Genomic DNA, 23,697 nt, shown 5'->3' with positions numbered 1-23,697 from the left:
CAGGGTCTATGGGATCCTTAATTATGCAATTTTGTATGCAGAATAAACTCAGGTAATTATTTATCATCTCTCTTAATCCAAGTTAAGATTCCTTTATTATCTACACAAAGCCTTGCATTTAAGAGACCTCTTAAGAGTGACAATAAACAGCACTTCACGGTTCATCCACAGCCACAGAAAAATTAAATCAAAGACTTATGCTTTTGATTAATGAAAATGACATGAAATAGATCAATTTGCAAGTGAAATGTAATGGGTTAAGAGTGGGGTAAAAATTGTTACTTTTAGTTTGGTTTACAGATATGGAATTCTTCCAACTTCAGATCCGATAAAGCACAAGGATTCAATGTAAAGCTTCCTCTACAAGAGCACCCTCAGTTTTGAGGGTGTTCAGTATTTTTAAAAATTAATTCATAGGATGTGGACGTCTGGCTAGGTCAGCATTTATTGCCTTTTCCTAACTGTACTCAAGAAGGTGGTGGTGAGCTGCCAATTTGAACCGCTGCAGTCCCTGTGGTGTAGGTACACCCACAGTGCTGTCAGGGAAGGAGTTCCAGGATTTTGGCTCAGCGACAGTGAAGGAACAGCGATAATGTTGGGCAGTGAACAGGTTCTATCTGATTTAGATCTGACCGGCAAACTGCAGAGCACCAGCCAGGTGTCCCATGCAGCTCGCCAGGTTTAACCTTACTGATCAGAAATGTGATTTGATTTGTTATTGTCACATGTATTAACATAGTGAAAAGTATTGTTCCTTGCGTGCCGCATTGACAAAATATACCATTCATAGAAAAGGAGAGAGTGCAGAATGTAGTGTTACAGTCATAGCTAGGGTGTAGATAACGATCAACTTAACGTGAGGTAGGTCCATTCAAAAGTCTGACAGCAGCAGGGAAGAAACTGTTCTTGAATCGGTTTGTATGTGACCTCAGACTTTTGTATCTTTTTCCCGAAGGAAGAAGGTGGAAGAGAGAACGTCCAGGGTGAGTAGGGTCCTTAATTATGCTGGCTGCTTTCCTGAGGCAGTGGGAAGTGTCGATAGAGTCAATAGATGGGAGGCTGGTTTGCGTGATGGTTCGGGCTACATTCACGACCTTTTGTAGTTCCTTGCGGTCTTGAACAGAGCAGGAGCCATACCACGCTGTGATACAACGAGAAAGAATGCTTTCTATGATGACCCTGCTCAATTTAGTGTAGTAGACAGAATATATTTAGTTAGAAAGAGTTCAGTAAAACTCTCAAGTTGCATTTAATGGTCTTCACCGTGTTCAGAACTCCTGCAGGATTCTCAAAACTGAGATATAGGCCAGAATTCTCTCCCATGAATTCATGTCCCGCCACCACTGCCAGTGAGAACAGAGAATTTGACACTCAGCCAAATCTCCGCTCACTGCAGCTCTGGGACTGGAGAATCCCACCTGCGAGCAAGGTCGGAGAGGCCAGCTCATAACGTTCACTTATTGATTTCCGCTGATAGAAGGAATGACAATATTTTTCCAAGTCAGAATGTGTGTGGTTTGGAGGGGTCCTCGTTTATTTACCTCACTGCACATCCCAACTGAATGTCACTCCAGGTAAACAAACCAAACTCAAATCACTTTATGGCATAGACCTGGAGCATGAACGGGGTGCCTCTGTACACTGTGTCTTGGTTTATCGATTGCCGATATGGAAATTTTTGTCTGCTTCCAGAATGTTCCACTAATAAAAGCTGGCAGGAGCTGATCCCATAAATCATTTTAAATAAAAAGTACTTGAGGAAGAGCGGCACAGTGGCTCGCACTGCTGTCTCACAGCACCAGGGACCTGGGTTCGATTCCCGGCTTGGGTCACTGCCTGTGCAGAGTCTGCATGTTCTGCCCGTGTGGGATTTCCCCGGGTGCTCCGGTTTCCTCCCACATTCTGAGAGATGTGCTGGTTAGGTGCATTGGCCGTGCTAAATTCTCCCTCAGTGTACCAGAACAGATGCCATAGGGTGGCAACTAGGGGATTTTCCACAGCAACTTCATTGCAGTATTAATGTAAGCCTACTTGTGACATTAATAAATACATTTTAAGCTATAGGGCAATGGATTAAAAAGTTGTTAGCACAGGTGCTCTGAAGTGCCAGTACAGGTAAGATGGGCTGAACAATCTCCTGTTGTGCTGCAAGTTTCTACCATTCTATCTGGGATGGGTACAAATAAACCAACTTACAACTTGGAATCTTTTTTCGATGGAGTCCTGTGTCTTCATTAAAAGATGCTCCTGTAGTCAAGATGATTTGCATTGAGGGGTGAAAATCTGTCGTCTGCAATTCTCCTGAAGCCAAGGCTCTGCAGTGGAGAACTAGACATACATCTTGGTTGTAAAATTCAAAATACCTCGAGACTCTACTGGCTTCATGAATGCAGCCTCCATCCAATAACTCGCCAATTAAAATGGCAAGAGCCTCTTTTGCTGTTGGGTCTAGTTTACAGCTGGAAGTTGAGTCCTTGTTTGGAAACCCTTGAAGTTTGAGGTACTGTGATGAGTTCAGAGCAGGCAGTTTTGAGAACAAGAACTCTTTGGTGGCACTTTCAAAGGATATTTCACTACTGACTGAAACCTGCCAAGCAGTTCTTGGAGCTGTGGACATCAGCAAAGCCTGCTGACTGATGCGACACAGCCAAATCTTCTTCTCCACCTCTTCCAGCTGATCCAGGATAGGAGGACTGTTTTGTGATAACCAGTGACCTGCCATGGTCAGCAACAGACATTTTTCCTGAATGTTCACCAATTGTTCTTTGAAAGATGAAGCCAGTTGCGATTTAATGGATGGCTTGTCGTTGGCCTGGGCCAGAAAGAATTCAGAGGCAACTAAATGGGATATTAAATTATTTTTGAAACAATCATGGCATTTCTTCCAAAAATTTATCCTGGTCTCTTTCCTTTGCCATTGACCATGTTGCTTCAAATTTTGCAATTCCTGAGTTACCTGCAAGGGAGAAAGAAATTAAATATCAGAGACATAGGTAATACATTAAAATTACCATTCTGTGCTAAGATTATAAAGCCTCTCTCTTTTCAGCTTTTTCACCCTCATTGCTAGATAACTGAGCTAAGGATTAATCATTGATGAGAAAGACAAGCAACCCATGCAAAGTCTTCTGTCAATCTGAACCAGAATTGAGAGCCACGAGAACAATCAGGTTGTTACTGTCTTCCTTTCCCACAGGGAAACACCTGGTTTTCATTTTGCATTTTTCTCTGAGCAGTGCATTGAATATCAGTAACTTTACCAACACAAAGAATCCAGAGCCAACAGTTCCGTAACTGCCTCTTCACTGTGCTAACATTTTGTCACACGCTACTTGAGATTACAAATAATAGAGACTGCGGACGGAATTTTACCGGCACGTCCGCCCGAGGCCAACAGGGAATGCAGCTCTCCGAGCCTCGCCAGCTCCCAGAATCAGGGCGGACATGCCGGTAAAATCCCGGCCTGCATCTCTTTTCTCAAGGAAGTAGCTGAATTAATGAAAGGATTTTCCATTTGGAGCTGGGTCTGGAAAAGATTTCTGCTCCTTCAAATCCCAATTCTCCTTCCCTCTTACAAAAACAAAAAGGTATTCCACAAATATGTCGAATTTTGCGTAATCTATAGTTTTGATCTATGATAAATTATTTCTAAAATAAAAAATATTACCTCATGGACCACCAAGTGGTCCACTGGAAGCTTGGCTAGGTCAGCCACCTGTCTAGCCAAAGCAAAGAGCCCCTCCTTTTGCAGTTGGTCCAGAATTTTCCCACACACATTCTGCAAAGTGTCTGTACTGTCATTAATGAGGAGGGAGCGATCAATGGAGATTGAGGTATCTTGTAGGAGCTGGCTGAGTCGGCTCAGTCTTTGGAAATCTGGTCCTGGGTATAAGTGACAACTTTCAGTTATTAATTGGAAAATAATCCAAACAAGAACATTATATATTCTACTATAATTCTAAAAAGTTTATTTATTAGCGTCACAAGTAGGCTTACATTAACACTGTAATGAAGTTGCTGTGAAAATCCCCTAGTCACCACACTCTGGCACCTGTTCAGGTACACTGAGGGAGAATTTAGCACGGCCAATGCGCCTAACCAGCACGTCTTTCAGACAGAGAGAAAACCGGAGTACCTGGAGGAAACCCATGCGGACACAGGGAGAACATGCAAACTCCACACAGACAGTGACCCAAGCCAGGAATCGAACCCAGCTCCCTGGCACTGTGAGGCAGCAGTGTAAACTACAGTGCCACCCATGGTGTTAGTTGGAAGATGCTGGGATTGAACATGTGACACAAATAAAGCTGGCTGGAGATCCAAAGTAGTGTTCCTGGGACCAAAGAGAAAATGCTGGAAAATCTGAGCAGATCTGACAGCATCTGTAAGGAGGGAAAAGAGCTGACGTTTTGAATCCAGAAGACCCGTTGTCAAAGCTTCTTGGACTTCAACCTGGTGTTGTGAGACTACTTAGTCAGATGAAAATTGGAATGCATTGTGCCCATTTTTCAGATATAGATCAAGAGTAGTATACACCAGTTCTTGGGTGAGCTGTGCCCACAAGGTAGCATAGCTTCATCATGTTGGGCTGAGCAGTTGCTTACATTTTGCTCTCTCTCTGGCAGTCACTCATAAGAACATAAGAACACAAGAAATAGGAGCAGGAGTAGGCCATCTAGCCCTTCGAGCCTGCCCCGCCATTCAATAAGATCATGGCTGATCTGTCGTGGCTCAGTTCCACATTCCCGCCCTCTCCCCATAACCCTTAATCCCCTCTCTTATCAAAAACCCATCAACCCGCGTCTTAAAAATATTTAGCGAGGCAGCCTCCACCACTTCAACGGGCAGAGAATTCCAGAGATTCACCACCCTTTGAGTGAAGAAGTTCCTCCTCAACTCTGTTCTAAACTGCCCCCCCTTTATCTTGAGGCTGTGCCCCCTAGTCCTACTATCCTTTGAGCGGGAAGAGTCTCTCCACCTCTATCCTATCCATCCCATTCATCATCTTATACGCCTCAATGAGATCTCCCCTCATTCTTCTAAACTCTAACGAGTACAAGCCTAGTTTATTCAGCCTCTCCTCATAGCTCAACCCCCTCAACTCCGGCATCAGCCTAGTAAACCTCCTCTGCACTCCCTCCAAGGCCAAAATATCCTTGCGTAAGTACGGCGCCCAAAACTGCACACAGTACTCCAGCTGCGGCCTCACCAATGCCCTATACAGCTGCAGCAAGACCTCCCTACTTTTATATTCAATCCCCCTCGCTATGAAGGCCAGCATCCCATTCGCCTTCCAGACCACCTGCTGCACCTGCAAGCTGGGTTTTTGCGACTCATGCACAAGGACCCCAAGGTCCCTCTGCACCGCTGCCTGCTGCAGTTTTTCCCCACGTAAGTAATAATCCTTCCTACCATTATTCCTACCAAAGTGGACCACCTTGCACTTGCCAACATTAAATTCCATTTGCCATTTCCTGGCCCATTCGCCCAGCCTATCTAGATCCTTCTGTAGACTCTCCACACCCTCCGCACAATTTGCCGTTCCACCAATCTTGGTGTCATCAGCAAATTTCGACACCCTGCACTCGGTTCCCTCCTCCAGATCATCTATATAAACGGTAAATAGCTGAGGCCCCAGCACCGACCCCTGGGGCACTCCACTAGTCACCATCCGCCAATCCGAATAGCACCCATTGACCCCCACTCTCTGCCTCCTATTTGACAACCAATCCTCTATCCACGCTAACACCCTACCCCCAACTCCATGTCCCCTGACCTTCTGCAATAACCTCCTGTGAGGTACCTTGTCAAACGCCTCCTGAAAATCAAGAAAGACCACATCCACCGGCTCTCCTTTATCTGCCGCCATAGACACATCCTCATAGAACTCCAGTAAATTTGTCAGACACGACTTCCCTTTAACGAAACCGTGCTGCTTCTGCTCTATCAAGCAATTCCTCTCAAGATGCCTCGCTATTTCCTCCTTGATGACGGATTCTAACATTTTACCTACAACAGACGTTAAACTAACAGGCCTATAATTCCCCGCCTTTTGCCTGGCACCCTTCTTAAACAACGGCGTAACAATAGCTATTTTCCAATCTTCTGGCACTTCCCCGGAATCCAGCGATGTCTGGAAAACTCCAAGCAAGGAGGATGATTGCTATAGAACCTCTGAGCAGAGTCTTTGATTATGGGGAGGCTCATTTATGTCTCATTAATTACATAGTTATGGTGAAATAGGTGATGGATACTAATTGGCTTTGAGTGCATATAAATAGGGTAGACCTAGTTGAATGGGTGGGGGCTGAGAGACTGAACAAGTCAATAAACTCTTGCAGTGTAGAAAAGCTCTTCTTGGATTCAGCTTCACCTACATGTTTGAATTCTATTAACAAGGCTGTCACACTGCAGCTACCATATGGTTCAGGCTGACCAGGAGACTATTCCACTTGTATCATCTACCATTGATGTATCAGAAGGATTTGCAGGTTGACAATTAACCCACTTGGGTTAATTTCCTTGCTTCTCAAGTTCCAGAGTGGGACTTGAACCCAAAACTTCCGACTCAGAGATAAAGATGCTACCCACTGCATCACAAGACCTCCTGTTGCTCAAGTTAAACATGCACAGAAAGATCTTTTCCAGCTGTAGGACTGTTCTGCTGCATGACCAAAAGGCACTGGAACTTCCACCAGGCGATCTCAGACAAGTTTTGTTAGCTTCTGCAGTGGCCTAACCAGTGGTCTTTCAAAGAGATGCTGGAGGTTGCAAAAGCAGCACAAAAAGTGACCTTTTAAATCCTACACGCCAGGTATGAGCTTCCTGGCCCCACATTGCGCCAACCACACCCCCACAGTAAGGCATGAATGTCACTCTTGATGCTCAATTTGTGCCTGCAAATAACTGCGAATGAATTTGAAGACCAGTGACTCGGAGTAACTCAACAAGATGATCTATTTCCCCATAGAGCAGAAACGTATACAACTTATAATCAGGATTTCACAATGACAAAACTAAGCAATTAGATTCTGGTTGTTGAAAACCCAGTATTAATTCATTCCTGACAATGATCATCTGACTTAAACATGTAGAACCATGCAGGATACCATTTGAGTTACGTATACCAACTGCATCATTCGTTGCTGAGATCACAGAAAAACTATCTTGCAGAACTTTTGTTTTCAACTTCAATCTAGCTAAACCAAGGGATGGCATTTGAGATCTTCAGAAAGTTCCAATTGAAAACATCTTTCCCCAGTAAACCAACCCTGTGAAAGACTAGTCCAGATGACACATTTATCATTCAACATAAACTTAGTTCGCAGATTATTTTCCTTTGTTAACAAATGGTTTAATATTATTCATTTTCCAAGATCTATTTAATGATACTGTAATTGTCAAATAGAGGCTACAGCAAGCTTTTTCTATTGTATAATTCATCACAAATAGAAAATTGTTTCCATACAGTTGGATTTCTGACTTATCCTGTGTAAAATTAATTTCCTTACTCAAGAATGAGAGCTTTTACAATTAATGCAAACCACATGTCATCCATCTCCCTTGGAAATAAATTGATCTAGGGGCACTGGGCAGATTTCATGAGCCTGAATTTTTCAACCAATGCCAGATTCTATTCACTGGCAATAGTGAAGTCATCTACAAATGACCCACTCTGGACTTTACTAATAGCAAGGTACAAGGGTTAGAGAAAATCTCAAAGTGGCAAGTTAGTTAGAGATCCCAGGCCAATATGTAAAACAAAATGGATCCTTGCTCTCATCATAAATAAAACAAAACAAAGGATGACACATTAGAAGATTCTACCACTCTTGAAGAGATTTGAGTGCCATCACAAGTAGAGAGAACAAAGTGCCAGCAACTCAAAGTTTGCAAAATCCTTAAGTTAGTAAAACATGAATGGGAAACATTGAAGGACTCTGTTGTTATTCACAATAAGTCTGACAACACCAGGTTTAAGTCCAACCGATTTATTTGATAGTAATCTCACAAGCTTTCGAGGTTAACCTCTTCGTCACGTGAATGGAGAACTCTCCATTCACCTGACGAAGAGGTTAACCTCGAAAGCTTGAGTTTACTATCAAATAAATCGGTTGGACTTAAACCTGGTGTCAGACTTATTACTGTGTTTACCCCAGTCCAACGCCGGCATCTCCACATCACAGTTATTCACAATGTCAGTGGACCCAGAATCTTGTAGTTATTTTGATTTCAAGAGCCTTCTATAACATTGGGATTCATTCTAACTGATCTGTCACCAAAGTTTACCCTATTCATGGCGATGCCTTACTTCCAACCTGTCAAAAACCACACAAAATGTTTGGCAAATGTGCACAATTAGGTTTCATCCACTGAAAAGTATTAAGCAGTTGTGCATTGTTCCCCACAGTTGAACCAGAAGTGGGTGCCACTTACACCTGTGTGTCAGGAGCCAGCTCCCATGCAAGTCATATCAAAATTTATAGAGCAGGTGCATGTGTGGGAGATGCGTACATGGGTGGGTATTCATTGGTGGATCCAGCTGTTAGCAGACAACACAGCAAGTACAGGTAAACTTTGAAAAGAGTCTCCAGGTAGCACAAGTATAACAGCCACAACATTCTTGCCTAAACTTTATCCCTTCAATATTTAACATTCAACCAACATCACTGAAACAGGTCATCTGGTCATCACCTCATTAATGTTTTGAGATCGTGTCGTCTGAAAACTGACTACTGCATGTTCCACACTGCCACAGAACTCTACTTCAAAAGCGCCTCATTGCTTATAAAGTGCTTAGGCTGTCTCACGGTCAAGAAAAGTGCTAAAAATTCAATATCTTTATTAACTTTATCAAAATTCTCACCATTTATTATGAGGGCACAGTCTACCTCAGCCAGTAACTGCAGCAGCTTTCCAAGTTCATACTGTGTTGGACACTGTTGCATCATCAACTTCAGAAGCATACCAGCTTGTGATTCCATCCACTTGACTGGGATTTCAGCATCTGCTGAATCTGCACCCTTCAGCTACACCAGGAAACATAAACAATTTGGTAAGAATTATATGGTTACGCAGACCAAATGTTTTTAAGACAAAGAATAATTTCAAATTTACAATGACAATGACTAGCCCCCAACCACTGACACTGTGTACAGTTCCCACTGCCTCGGCAAAGCAGCCAGCATAATTAAGTATCCCTTGTACCCCTGACATTTTCTCTTCCACCTTCTTCCTTCGGGAAAAAGATACAAAATTCTGAGGTCAAGTACCAACCGACTAAACAACAGCTTCTTCCCTGCTGCCATCAAACTTTTGAATGGACCTATCTTGCAATAAGTTGATCTTTCTCCACACCCTTGCTATGACTGTAACACTACATTCTGCACTCTCTCCTTTCCTTCTCTATGAACAGTAGCATTTGTCTGTATAGCGTGCAAGAAATAATACTTTTCACTGTATGTTAATACATGTGACAATAGTAACTCAAATCAAATAAAAGGTGGACTTTTGGAACATACCAATACATTCAGTGCAGGTCTATTAATGGGCAGAGAGTAAAAGAAGAATGTTAAACTACCAGACAGCAGCTCAGGGTCAAGTTGGAAAATGAGAATATATGAATGTTTACTACATTATTTATTGATACCAAGAATTTTATATGTCGACCTTTCCCGCAGGAGATGAAACGGGAAGAGGAAGAATTGACCACAGGCCTTTTCATTATGAATAGAATGCATTTTCTTCCCCTGAGGAGACCTGGACTCTTTGAAAAGTTGGGGAATCAAACCATATTTCACAGAAATCTGATGATAGAAAGTTGTGACATACATTTGCATTCACTCTGTCCAAAAATTTGTGGTGCTTCAGGGACTTTATAATACAAATGAATTCCATGCAAACCATCAATTTCTGCTTATGGTCTGTGGAAGGAAGGGACTTGATTGATTGAGCTTGTATCTCATCTCCTGTCATTTCCTGTTTGCTTAAGCAGCACTGCCACGACAATTAAGCCAGTGCAGATGAGACTACAGGTACTTTTACATTTAGCTTGGAGTGCAAGATTTCAACATCCTTGCTAGGAATATATGAAACCTATCATTTGTACTGCTATTTTAGCAATTAAACACGGCTGAAATTTGGACCAAACAAACACCAAATGTAAAAATGTCCTCTGTGAACCAAAGAAGCCTAGCAAAATCTACCTTGCAACACTTTTTGCCCATATTAAGGGCCCTTGCAATACAGTTCAAGTTTTATGTGCGCTCAAACAATATTGCAACTTTCAAATGTGATACCATATATGAAAGACCACCACACTGCACCAGCACATGTGCTTACAATTAGCAAGTTCTGTTCCTCATTGAAGACATTCTGCCAGAGCACTTTTATCTACGTGGGCTGTGACAATAAGAACATAAGCTTTCAGTCTGCTGTCTTTTTAAAGCTTTTAGACTACAGGCATCCTTGAAACCTCTGGCTATATTTAAAAATTATTTACGCTGTGAATCATCAAAATTTATATACGGAGAATCAGCAGTTAATAAGTCAGTTACTAATGACCACAATATCTGCAAGGATAATTAAGGAAAATTCATGCTATGCTTGCTGCATCTAGTCTGAATATTAGATCTTGACACCATTCTTCCCCATGCAATTTAGCTTTGCCATTTCAATCCATGCAGTCCCATTGATGCTTGTTATTTAAACAGAGATTAATACATTTGAACATCACAAATTCTTAGTGCTCAATGCAATCCTCAGAGCCTTTAACAGATGTTAACACTCTTGAACTGAGCACATTAACCTTTCCTCTAAGCAGCAGATGGAAAGCAGTCATACAAATGAATGTGTAAGTTAATGTCACTGACCATAATTTCTACACTCAACTTTTATTCTTGAAATTTCTGACAAGGAAATGGCTGCAGCCATTTGTCACTTTTCAAAGCATTCCCAATTGGGCTTTTCCATTTTACTTCATTTTAGAAGCAGCAGAAATCTCCATTTTTTGCATGTTTAATTTAGCTTCAGTCTCCTTCAACTATCAAAAAAAAAGGTCCAAATGGTCAGAACCCTCAGATCAATGATTCTCTCTCTTAGGTTCAGCAACCTATGTTTTGAATAAAAACAATGAACAGAAATATTAAGCATTCAGCAGCATTAATTATTTTATTACTACTCAATAAATTGAAGTGCAGTCCACTGTAATGACTGGTCCTTGGTAAATTCCACTCTTCCACTAAACTCACTACTTTTCCTACCTCACTCTTCTGTGACAAAAACAACAGAAATCGGGGTGAAAAAGAGGCCAGTAACATTCGCATCACACAAATGCCAGACAATGACCATCACCAATAAGAGACACTCACCATCGTCCCTTGACATTCAATGGCGTTACCATCACTGAATCCCCCGCTGTCAACATCCTTGGGATTACAATTGACCAGAACCTCAATTGGACTCGCCACGTAAACATAGTGGCTACAAAAGCAGGTCAGAGGCCACAAATACTGCAGCAAGTTAACTCACCTTCTGACTCCCCAAATCCTGTCCACCATTAACAAAGCACAAGTGGTGGAATACTCCCCACTTGCCTGGATGAGTGTAGCTCCAAGAAGCTTGACACTATCCATGACAAAGCAGCTTATTTGATTGGCACCATATCTACAAACATCCACTCCCAGAACCAATGCTCAGTAGCAGCAGTGTGTACTATCTACAAGATGCACTGCAGAAATTCATCAAATATAGCACCTTTCAAACCCATGACCCCTTCCATCTGGAAGACAAAGGCAGCAGATACATGGGAACATTAACATCTGCAAGTTCACCTCCAAGCCACTGACCATCCTGACTTGGAAATACATCACCGTTCCTTCGCAGTTGCTGGGTCAAATGCCTGGAATTCCCTCCCTCATGGCATTGTGGGTCAACCCACAGCACATGGACTGCAGCAATTCAAAAAGGCAGCTCACCACCACTTTCTCAAGGGCAACTAGGGATGGGCAATAAACGTTGGCCAGCCAGTGACATCCATGTCCCTGGAATGACTAAAAAGTTACTGATTTATTTTAGAAGTAAACAACTTATGTGCTGAAGTAACATGTAAAATCAGGCTGCTGAATTTTGCAAAACCAATAATCATTTCTCTGTAAATGTATACTAATGGTACAACAATCTTTCCTGACCTTTCATTAAAACTATATGATATTGTTATCTTTTCTCAAAACTACAAACAAAGGAACACATGTTCTTACAGAAAACGCCTTCCCTTGACAGCCCTTTCAAAGAATGGAAGGAGTTGGAGAAATTAAATGACGTAATTGCCAACAGGGATTTTTCTTTTTAAACCTAATGCAGACTAAATATTAGCAATGTGTGTTATCTGAGACAGGTTCCAAAATGGAACAGAGCCAGGAAAATAACATATGGGTCAAATTTTGAGAGAAGATATTAGGCTACAATAGGAGATAGGAATCATGTATATAGTTCATTTCCACTTTGATCTTTGCAGCCAAGTAAGGGCTTTTAATACTGGAAAAGTAAATAATTTGGAAAATCACTTGATGAGCCACACATTTGTATAGGAAATCAATCTCTCGCCTATTCACATACTTAGTAGATACCCGATATCACAGGCATTTCTGACAAAGTGAAAATACTACCCCAAAGGAGGTGCTGATTGTGCAATCAAAAGATGACAATTAAATCACCGCAACCTTGTTATTCTTCACACTGTATGCTTAGCCCCAGTGGATGCACCATTATATAGCTTGAAGCACTCAAAGACAGATGTAACACAAGCTTCTTGGTGAGGTTTTATATACTGGCTTCGAGAATTCAGATCGTGACTAAATTTGACAGATCATATCACAGCTTTGCATTTTTTTTGGAAAAAGTGTTTAACAAGTCAACGATCTTTCATCAGAGCAATTCTAACAAAGGTTCATTGACTTGAAATGACAATTCCCTTTCCCTCTCCAAAAGTTACTGCCTGAAATGCTGACTTATTTCCACATTTCTACTTTTGTACCAGGGTCTAATTTACCATTTCTTCCCTTGCTAACTATGTGCGGCTAATTTTGAATTTCACACAAATAAGTTTAAATTAAATAGACCTTTACCCCAGCTAATTTCAATAAAATGTTGCAGTTAATAAAATACCTGTCCAAGACATGCATTTATCTAAAAAAAATCATACAGAATCAGAATGTTAACTGTTTCTTTCTCCACAGATGCTGCGAGACCTGCTGAATTTATCTAACATTTTCTGGTTTTATTTCAGGTTTCCAACACATAGTATTTTGGGTTTTTTTTAAAAATGCATTTACATAGCATCTTTCATGCGCACTGGATGGCTCAAAGCATTTTACAGCCAATTAGGTACTTTTGAATTGTAGTCACTTGCTACGATGTAGGAAACATGCCACCCTTACACACTCAAAGCTCCCACAAATAGCAACGAGGTAAACAACCAGAGAATCTGCCTTTCTGCTGTTGATAGAAGCGTTGACACACCTCTGAAATCAAATTCAACCAAATTCTTTTATGGAAGGTGGGTATCATTGGCAGGATCAGTACTTGTTGTCCATTCCCAATTGCTCTGGAGAAAATGGTGGCGAGCTGTCTTCTTCAACCATTACACTGAGCTGCAGCGTTGCTTCATAGGGAGTTCCACAATTCTGACCCAGCGACAGTGAAGGAATGACGGTATATTTCCAAGTCAGGATGGTGAATGGTTTGGAGGTGAACTTGCAGGTGGTGGTGTTCCCATGCATCTGGTACCCTTGTCCTTCTAGGTTGCAGAAGCCAGGGATTTAGAAAGTGCGCTCGAAGGAGCCTTGGTGAGTTCCTCAGTACGTTGTGCAGATGGTAGCAGTGTGTATCTCTTGTGCGTCAGTGGTGCAGGGAGTTAAAGTTTAAAGGTGGTGAACAGGGTGCTTTGTTCTGGACAGCATCAAGTCTCTTGAGCATTGTCTAGCTCTTAGTACTCAAGAATCTGAGGAGTCGTGAATAGTGCTGAAAATTGTGCTAACATCCATACTTTTGACCTTATGACAGCAAGGTCATTAAATGAAGTAGTTGAAAATGGTTGGTCCAAAGACACTGCTCCTTCGCCCCATGTGTTCATCTACAAGACATACTGTAGGCACTCACCAAGATTCCTTAGGCAGCATCTTCAAAACCCACAACCACTATTATCTAGAAGTACAAGGGCAAAAGATAACTGGGAACACCACCACCTGGTGGTTCCCCCCCAGTTACTCACCATCCTGACTTGGAAATATTGCTGTTCCTCCACTGTCGCTGGGTCAAAATCCTAGAATTCCCTCCTGAACAGCACTGTGGATGCACCTACAACTCAGAGTGCAGCAATTCAAGAAGGTATCTCACCATCACTTTCTGAAGGGCAACTAGAGATGGGCAATAAATGACAGCCTAACCAGCGACATCCACATCCCATAAAACAAATTTTAAAAAAAGCTCCTGCAGCAATGTTCTGGGACAGAGATGCTTGAGCTTCAACAATATAACCATCACCCTGTGTGACAGGTATGATTCCAACCAGTGAAGAGTTTTACATAAGAACATAAGAACATAAGAAATAGGAGCAGGAGTAGGCCATCTAGCCCTTCGAGCCTGCCCCGCCATTCAATAAGGTCATGGCTGATCTGTCGTGGCTCAGTTCCACTTTCCCGCCCTCTCCCCATAACCCTTAATCCCCTCTCTTATCAAGAACCCATCAACCCGCTTCTTAAAAATATTTAGCGAGGCAGCCTCCACCACTTCAACGGGCAGAGAATTCCAGAGATTCACCACCCTTTGAGTGAAGAAGTTCCTCCTCAACTCCGTTCTAAACCGCCTCCCCTTTATCTTGAGGCTGTGCCCCCTAGTCCTACTGTCTTTTTTGAGCGGGAAGAGTCTCTCCACCTCTATCCTATCCATCCCATTCATCATCTTATACGTCTCAATGAGATCTCCCCTCATTCTTCTAAACTAACGAGTACAAGCCTAGTTTATTCAGCCTCTCCTCATAGCTCAATCCCCTCAACTCCGGTATCAGCCTAGTAAACCTCCTCTGCACTCCCTCCAGGGCCAAAATATCCTTGCGCAGGTGCGGCGCCCAAAACTGCACACAGTACTCCAGCTGCGGCCTCACCAATGCCCTATACAGCTGCAGCAAGACCTCCCTACTTTTATATTCAATCCCCCTCGCTATGAAGGCCAGCATCCCATTTGCCTTCCTGACCACCTGCTGCACCTGCAAGCTGGGTTTTTGCGACTCATGCACAAGGACCCCGAGGTCCCTCTGCACCGTCGCCTGCTGCAGTTTTTCACCACGTAAGTAATAGTCCTTCCTACCATTCTTCCTACCAAAGTGGACCACCTCACACTTGCCAACATTAAATTATCACATCCAAGTCCCTTAATTTCAGTTTTGCCATGACTTCTTGATGCCAGAATAAGCCAAATGCCAGCTTGATGCCACCATATACCCATGTTTGGATGAAAGCTGTATTGAGATCAGGAGTTAATGGTCCTGGCAGAACCCAATCTGAGCTTGGGTGAACATGCTATTGCTGAGTAAGTGCGGCTTAATAGCACTGTCTGCAGTACCGTCCATCACTTTACTGATGATCGAAGAATAGACTGATGGGGCAGTAATTGGCCAGATTGGATTTTTCCTGCTTTTTGTGTAACCTGGGAAATTTTCCACGTTGCCAGGTAGCTGCACCGAACAGCTTGGCTAGGTGTGTGGCTAAGCACAAATCTTCAGTAATCTTGCCGGAATGTTGTGAGGCCTATAGTTTTTTCAGTGTCCAATGCCATGAGCTGTTTCTTGATAAAATGTGGAGTGAATCGAGTTGGCTAAAGAACTGAGGCATCTGTGGTGCTGGGCACTTCAGGAGGAGTCAAGATGGATCATCCATTTGGCACTTCTGAATGAAGACGATTGCAAATGCTTCAGCCATGTGAACATGTGGAATCTCGGTATAACAGCTCACTCGCAAGACAGGACTTCCAACTGTGGATCACTCACTCAATACTGCACTGAAGTGCCAGTATGATTTTTGCATTGAAGTCCCGGGCTCGAACTCAAATGTGAGAGAACCTGTGCATCAGCTGTGGCTCAGCTGATGACACCAACTTCTCTTGCTGACAATGTTTCCATGCTTGTGATGAGTAGGAAATTCCACAATATTGACTATTAACCATAAAAGAAACACAAAATACGTGCAAATTAGGGTGATGTGAAACATGGAAGAAAATATGCAGTTGATTATGCTTCCATGACTTTATTCCTCTTATCCTTCCCCACCAGCAGAAATCACAAAGCATTGAGATGCTATCTAAGTAACCCTGTCAACCTCCTACCAGACATCTGGCAAATAACTGTCGCACGAGAGAGCTCTGTAGCAAGGGTCCAGATCAGGTTGACTTAATGCAGCGTGGATGTTGTCAAACATCTTGAGGGATCGTTACAGTTACACCCACCCAGCTGGGCAGGGGGGAGAAATGTCTTGAATCAGAGGGTTGTGAATCTTTGAAATTCTCTATTCCAGCAGATTGCGGATGTTCTGTCTTCGAGTGGATTCAAAGGCAGGATACGGGGAGCCAGTGGGAAAGTGGAGTTGAGGTAGAAGATCAACTGTGATCACATTTAATGACAGTAGGCTCTGGGGATTATATAGTTTACAACAGCTGCTATTTCCAATGCTCTGCAGCTGGAAGTTATGGGGAGATGGCTGGATCATTAAGAAGTTTCAGGACGCCAGGTTAAAGTCCAACAGGTTTATTTGGTAGCAAGATCTTTCGGAGTGCTGTTCCTTCATCAGGTGAGTCTCCTCATGATCAGTGCTCCGAAAGCTCATGCTACCAAATAAACCTGTTGGTGTTGCGAGACTACTTACTGTGCCTACCCCAGTCCAACGCCAGCAACTTCACATCATGGATCATTAAGAGTTAGTAATATCTTTAATTTTCTACCACTAGTGAGGTGGAGCTTGGAAGATTTTATAGCACTATCGAAATTTACATTCAGGAGAGCTCACTAGGCTGCAGGTCAGCATATTGCAAACACACTGCATCTTAAACAGCAACTATCCATTAATCAACCTGAAGCTCAAAGATAACAATGCAGTGCTGATAAAGATATTGCTCTTGTAATGGTGCTTCACTGGATTAAAACTGGCTGGAGGAGTTCTCTCTATGTTATTCTGTCACGTGCACCATTTACAAAAGTTTATCCTGGGAAGCAGCCAGAAGCATGGACCACGTCATCGCAGATGGCATTCAACTTGGGGATGTTATGATCAGCACCAGGGGGAGCTGGATTTCAGCCAAGCCAAGCATCTGGTCAGATTTTAAAAGTGCTTCAAAATCTTTTCCTGGTGCTCCTTATTGAAGCAAGAAATGCCAAGCTGATCTTAAGGGCAAATCCATCTTATTTCATCAACCAACTTTATATTCTGACCAAGCATTCAACTTGCAGGGCTGTGTTGCTGACAGTCACGGCGAGTCCACTGCTTCACTGACAACCTACTTGCCAACATACTCCACATGAGATGTCACTGTATAAATGATCTGGTCTTATTAAAACTTGCCAGAGAATTCTTGGCTGGCAAATAAGCCTCGAGCTATGGCATGCTCAATTTAACAGTACAACTACCTTTCTCTTGCAAGACTTCAGGCCTTTTTATGGCAAAAACAAACATTCTTAATAAACTATTCACAAACTTCAAAACTCTGTGAAAGCAAAAATAATCTATTTTAAGCCAATTGTCAACCATGGATTACACGTCATGGGAATTCTTTATTGTGTTACTGGGAAATCGGCAAGAAGCCACCTATGACGTTAAAATTCAGGAATCGTTTTGCCTATTGGGCTGCAATGAAACGCCAACAGGGACATGAGGCACAGTGTTCCAGTTCATTATGTCAATCGATTCGCCTTCCAAAAAAATGCATGATAGCACCAACCGTTATGTTGGATTCCTTCACAGCTTTTGTAATAAATCTTCACTGTCAGACAATACTACACAACCTTACTCAGTCTTAAATGTGCTGAAGAAAGAAAACGACAAACGTCTCCAAAGTATTCACCATTTCCCTCAGTTCAGACCAGTCAGTTTTTTTGCCAGGTCAATCCCAGAAGTGGGCTTCAGAGTGAAGAAATAGAAGGTTTGTTTTCTTATGGATCTCCTAGGAGGCTCTAAGACACAGATGATATTTAGAGGTGAAGTGTTCATAATGAACAATTGCTTCCTTGTCATGTTTGATATATAAAAATATATATACACGCACTCTGTACATTACAAAGACTCCATGGCATTTGGTTGCTACATTTTTCTGTTATTCAATAAATATATTAAATGACAGTACACTGGTGAATTAAGACAATGTAAAACCCAATGGCAAAAAACAGCCTTGTGCTTGCAAATCCCCATGCATTTTTGTTTCAGCCTCAGGATTGTTTTACTGAGCAGCAGTTGCTGCCAGTAACTATGTCCATATTTACCTACAGGTCAGAATGATGACTGAAAAAAGGCAAAAGGGGCTATTGCCCCAGAATTTCCTCTACAGCACATTCTAAATTACAAGAACTTTCCTTTCTATTTTAGGATTCCGCAAGTCCAGGAGCAATAAGAGGGGGAGATTTAGGCTCATTCATTGACAATTACATCATCATGGAGTTTAGTGCAAGTTATTGGAAAAGTTATAAATTGCTACACCAATTTCATTGCTCCCTAGAAAAACTAGTTATTGGCTCCAAATTAATACAACAATTAATTTAGCTCCAGTCTTACTTAAAAGTACATAAAGGGAGCTGAAAATTCAGCCATGTTCATCAAGTACTGAGAGATCCTAATCAGTAAGCATCAAGTTCTCGAGTGCAAAATAACAAACATCTGGCCCAGACCGCATTTCAGGATTTAGCGTTTGAAATGCGACAATATCAGACTCCTGCTTTGAAGTATAGTTACTATTCCTTCAGCTCACTGATTGACTGGTGACTGAAAATTGAAACTGCAACACTTAAGTTGAGCAATTGCAGAACTGACCACAGCTCAAGATTCCAATTGGGAAAATTACCTACACCAATCGAGTTCAAACTTACTCAAGCATTGTAATGAGAGATGAATTTGGTATTCTGTGTAGGTAAAGAAAGCTGTGTGCACGTCTGTGTATGGGTGTGCATGGTTAATTAAACAGGGAGAAGGTTACTAGAGACAGGTTGCTGTGAGGGCTAAGAGATGAAAGATTAAAGGTGTTAGGTTGATGCATTTATAATGAGGTTGTGTTGGGTTTAAATTACAGGTTGGATCTACAATTTGCATTGAGATAAGTGGGAAACTTGAGTTTTTCAGCTATTGAATTTGCAAAAGGAATTGAGAAGTGACAAGGAACACTTGCATCTCACAAATGTTTCTTGAGTAAACAGAGATGAGATATTAAGTTTTATTTACCGAAGTAGAGGCAAAATAGAAAACGTGAAAGATTTTTACATTTGGAGAAGTTGAGTTCAAAGAGGGATTTGAGGATAATGGAACTGGAGGCGAAGGGGGAAAATATTCAAGGAGGGATGATTAACCAAGTGTGGTGGTGAGAGAGGAACGCCCTGAAGGCCAGCTGCTTTGTGTGTGAGTTGCTGTGGAAGTTTTGAATTGGAGGCAGCCACTCAGTGTTAAGTCAGATGTATTTTTTTCCAACATGCAGTTTATTTTTGAACCTCCTTTTTGAATTTCACATCCGACTGGGTTCAAGAAGTGATAACAATTCCTTGACTTGGGTGAAATTAGCGGTTTTTATGGTTAAAAATCTATAATGGGGTTGTTGCCATGAGGCAATTTATTTGAGTCCCCCTGGTCTGGACTCCCCCATCATTGGGAACATTCTTTCTGAATCTACCCTGACTAATAGGATTTTTAAAGTTTCTATTTCTTCTCACTCTTCTAAACCCCAGTGAATATAATCCTAACCGACTAAGTCTCTCCTTACATAACAGACCTGCCATCCCAGGAAACCGCCTGGTAAACCTTTGCTGCACTCCCTCTACAGCAAGGATATCCTTCTTCAGATAAGGATACCAAAACTCCACACAATACTCCAGGTGTGGCCTCTCCAGCGCACTATACAATTGCAGCAAAACATCCCTATCCTTAAACGCCAATGCTCTCTCTTTGAAGGCCAACATATCATTCACGGGAGCAGTAAAAATATTGGCTGGTCAGCTGATGGCTGCAGTTTTACTACCAATAATCCCTCTTTGCATATGCAAGAATTTAGTTGTAACAACAGGGATAAATATATCCCTGTGCACATTCATACCAGGACTTTATTACCATGAACCTGTAAAAATGCTTGGTTCTAGACTACTGTGTTCAATTCTGGGCACCACACAATAGGAAGGCTGTAAAGGCATTCACAGAGGATACAGAAAAGATTTACAGGAATGGTCCCAAGGATGTGGAACTTCAGCCATGCATACAGATTGGAGAAGCTAGGGCTTTTCTCATAGAGTCATAGAGGTTTATAGCATGGAAAGAGGCCCTTTGGCCCAACTTGTCCATGCTGCGCTAAAAGATAAAATTGTACCCATCTCAACTACTACCTCCGGCAGCTTGTTCCAGACACTCACCAACTTCTGAAAAAATTGCCTCTCTGGACACTTCTGTATCTCTCCCCTCACACTTTAAACCTATGCCCTCTAGTTTTAGACTAGATAAAATTGTCTCATGGCAACAGCCCCATTATAGATTTTTAACCATAAAAACCCCTAATTTCACTTACCTTTGGAAAAAGATATTGACTATCTACCTCGTCTATGCCCCTCATTATTTTATAGACTCCTCAGCCTCCTACGCGCCAGAGAAAAAAGTCCCAGTCTCTTCAGCCTCTCCTTATAACTCATTCCATCAAGTCCCGGTAGCATCCCAGTAAATCATTCCTGTCTAAATTAAATTCCATCTGCCATTCATCAGCCCACTAGCTAAATAATATCCTTTCTATAATAGGGTGACCATATTGCATACAGTATTCTAAGTGTGGCCTTACCAATGTCTTATACAACTTCAACCAGACGTCCCAACTTCTGTATTCAATGATCTGACCAATGAGACCAAGCATGTCGAATGCCTTCTTCACCACTCTGTCCACCTGTGACTCCACTTTCAAGGAACTAAGAACATGTACCCCTAGATCTTTGTTCTATAACTCTCCCCAATGCCCTACCATTAATTAAGTCCTGCCCTGGTTCAATCTACCAAAATGCATTACCTCATATTTGTCTAAATTAAATTCCATCTGCCATTCATCAGCCCACTAGCCCAATTGATCAAGGTCCTGCTGCAATTGGAGATAACCTTTCTCACTGTCCATCATGCCACCAATCTTGGTGTCATCTGCAAACTTGCTAACTATGCCCCCCATATTCTCATCCAAATCATTAATATAAATGACAAATAACAGTGGGCCCAGCACTGATCCCTGAGGCACACTGCTGGTCACAGGCCTCCAGTTTGAAAAACAACTCTCTACAATCACCCTCTGGCTTCTCCTCAAAGACCATAAGATTATGTGGATACTTGATAAAAGGTTTTCAAACTTGAGGGCTCTGGAAAGAGTAAATAGGCAGAAACTGTTCCTGTTGGATGAGAACAACAATTTAGGATAGTGGTATTGTTACTGGACTCGTAATCCAGAGACTCAGGGTAATGCTCTGGGGAGCCATGTTTGAATCCCACCACAGCAGATGGTGAAATTTGAGTTCAGTAAAAATATGCAATTAAAAGTCTAACGAAACCATTTGTTGATTGTTGTAAAAACCGATCTGGCTTTTGATTTGATTTATTATTGTCACATGTATTAACATACAGTGTAAAGTATTGTTTCTTGCACTATACAGGCAAAATATACTGTTCATAGAGAAGGAAACAAGAGATTGCAGGAAGTAGTGTTACAGTCATAGCTAAGGTGTAGAGCAGCGGTCTCCAAACTCCGATCTGGATGCGGACCGTAGTTTGGAGACCCCTAGTGTAGAGAAAGATCAACTTAGTGCAAGGTAAGTCCATTCAAAAATCTGACAGAGCAGGGAAGTAGCTGTTCTTGAGTCAGTTGGTACCTGACCTCAGACTTTTGTATCTTTTTCCTGAAGGAAGAAGGTGGAAGGGAGAACGTCTGGGGTGCTTTGCCGAGACAGCGGAAAGTGTAGACAAAGTCAATGGATGGGAGACTGGTTCCATTAGGAAAGAAAATCTGCCATCCTTACCTGGTCTGGCCTACACGTGACTCTTGACACATGGCATGTTAGTTTACTCTCAAATGCCCTGGCAAGCCATTCAGTTCAAGGACAATAAATGATTGAACAATAATAAGGCCGAATGCCATGATGTGCAGATGCTGGCACTGGACTGGGGTGGGCACAATATGAAGTCTCTCAACACCAGATTAAAGTCCAACAGGTTTATTTGGAATCACGAGCTTTCAGAGTACTGCTTCTTCAATGAGTGAGTGGAGTAGGCCAGGAGTGTAAAAATTAGACCAGGTAAGAGTGGAACTGAACTTGGTGGATTATTCTGGAAAGCAGGAGAGATAAAATACGAATGGAGCAAGAGGCAACAGGAACATGAGAAAAGGGAGGCAGATTCAATGGAAGCCTTCAAAAGTGAGTTGGATAATTATTTGAAAAAAATTACAGGATTACAGGGCAGGCAAGTGGAGTTGCTGTCCCAAAAAACCGGCACAGACATGACAGAGGCAATAGGCTCCTTCTGTGTTGTGACCGTTCAGTGATTCTATTTGCTTCCACCCAGGATCTGACTCTTACACTCCTAAAACTTTGATTTTTCATTTCCAACAGCCTAGAACTGCTGCAAAATCTGATTTATTGCACTTCGCACTCTATATTGTTCCCAACACAATGCAGTTCAACGCACTGACAAATTACAGACTCACAGACAGTAGGCATTTCTGGAATTCCTGAAGTTTCAACTTTGATTCTTGGTAATTTTTGTGTTCTATGCACATTTCGTACATCTCCAGCATGTAGACCCAGGGACAGTCCTTTTAAAAAAAGGTTCAAAATAAGCCAAAGTGCAGGAAGAGCAGACCATTTATTGTCATAATTGTACAGCATTGGATGTTCTGTTCAGTTACAACAATGGAATCATACTGTGGCCCAAAGATATGCCGCTTGTAATATTAGCACTGTTAAGTGTTCTAGATTGGCCATTCTGTAGAAGGCAGTCCGCAGAATCACAGTTAGCACCAAGGAAAACGATCAGTTAATCCTATATTTTTTGGTGGTATTTATTAGGAGTGGAAAGTTGCTCAAAGTGATCAATTTTCTTTGTTAGGCCCTATTCAAATTTCTTTCTTCTTCAAATATGGTCCTTGAACCTTTACTATTCTCTCCAATGAGTGGATGGAATCCTGTTTTAATGAGAATGACACCTTCAACAACGCAGTGTCACACTTCAAATGTTAGGCTTAATTTTGAGGCACTCCATCATGGCAAAATAGCAGAAGTGTCCACAAATCCTAAGTCCCAGCCTGAGCACAGTATTTGCTATTGGTAGGCCAGGAGGATGCAGATTAGACTAGGTAAGAGCAGAACTAAACTTGGAAGATTATTTTGGAAAGTAGGGGAGGTAAAGTACCCCTTTGGATAAGGTCCTGACTCATCTCTGGGAGAGG

The 23,697-nt window shown here is 42.0% G+C and overlaps 1 protein-coding gene across 1 annotated transcript in view; it reads right to left on the bottom strand.

Moving 5' to 3' along the window:
- spg11 (SPG11 vesicle trafficking associated, spatacsin) overlaps positions 1-23,697 on the bottom strand; it is a 157,058-nt gene that overhangs the window by 26,150 nt on the left and 107,211 nt on the right. Inside the window, exons 27-30 of the mRNA XM_080214326.1 lie at positions 22,957-23,064; positions 8,867-9,029; positions 3,668-3,882; positions 2,197-2,956 (exon numbers count right to left, since the gene is read on the bottom strand). Coding sequence (XP_080070452.1) covers positions 2,197-2,956; positions 3,668-3,882; positions 8,867-9,029; positions 22,957-23,064 — 1,246 coding nt within the window. The remainder of the gene's footprint in view (positions 1-2,196; positions 2,957-3,667; positions 3,883-8,866; positions 9,030-22,956; positions 23,065-23,697) is intronic.

Source organism: Carcharhinus amblyrhynchos, chromosome 28 (assembly GCF_965287045.1).
Source record: "Carcharhinus amblyrhynchos chromosome 28, sCarAmb.v2.hapA, whole genome shotgun sequence".
NCBI lineage: Eukaryota > Metazoa > Chordata > Chondrichthyes > Carcharhiniformes > Carcharhinidae > Carcharhinus > Carcharhinus amblyrhynchos.
This window is presented reverse-complemented; position numbering and strand designations above follow the sequence as displayed.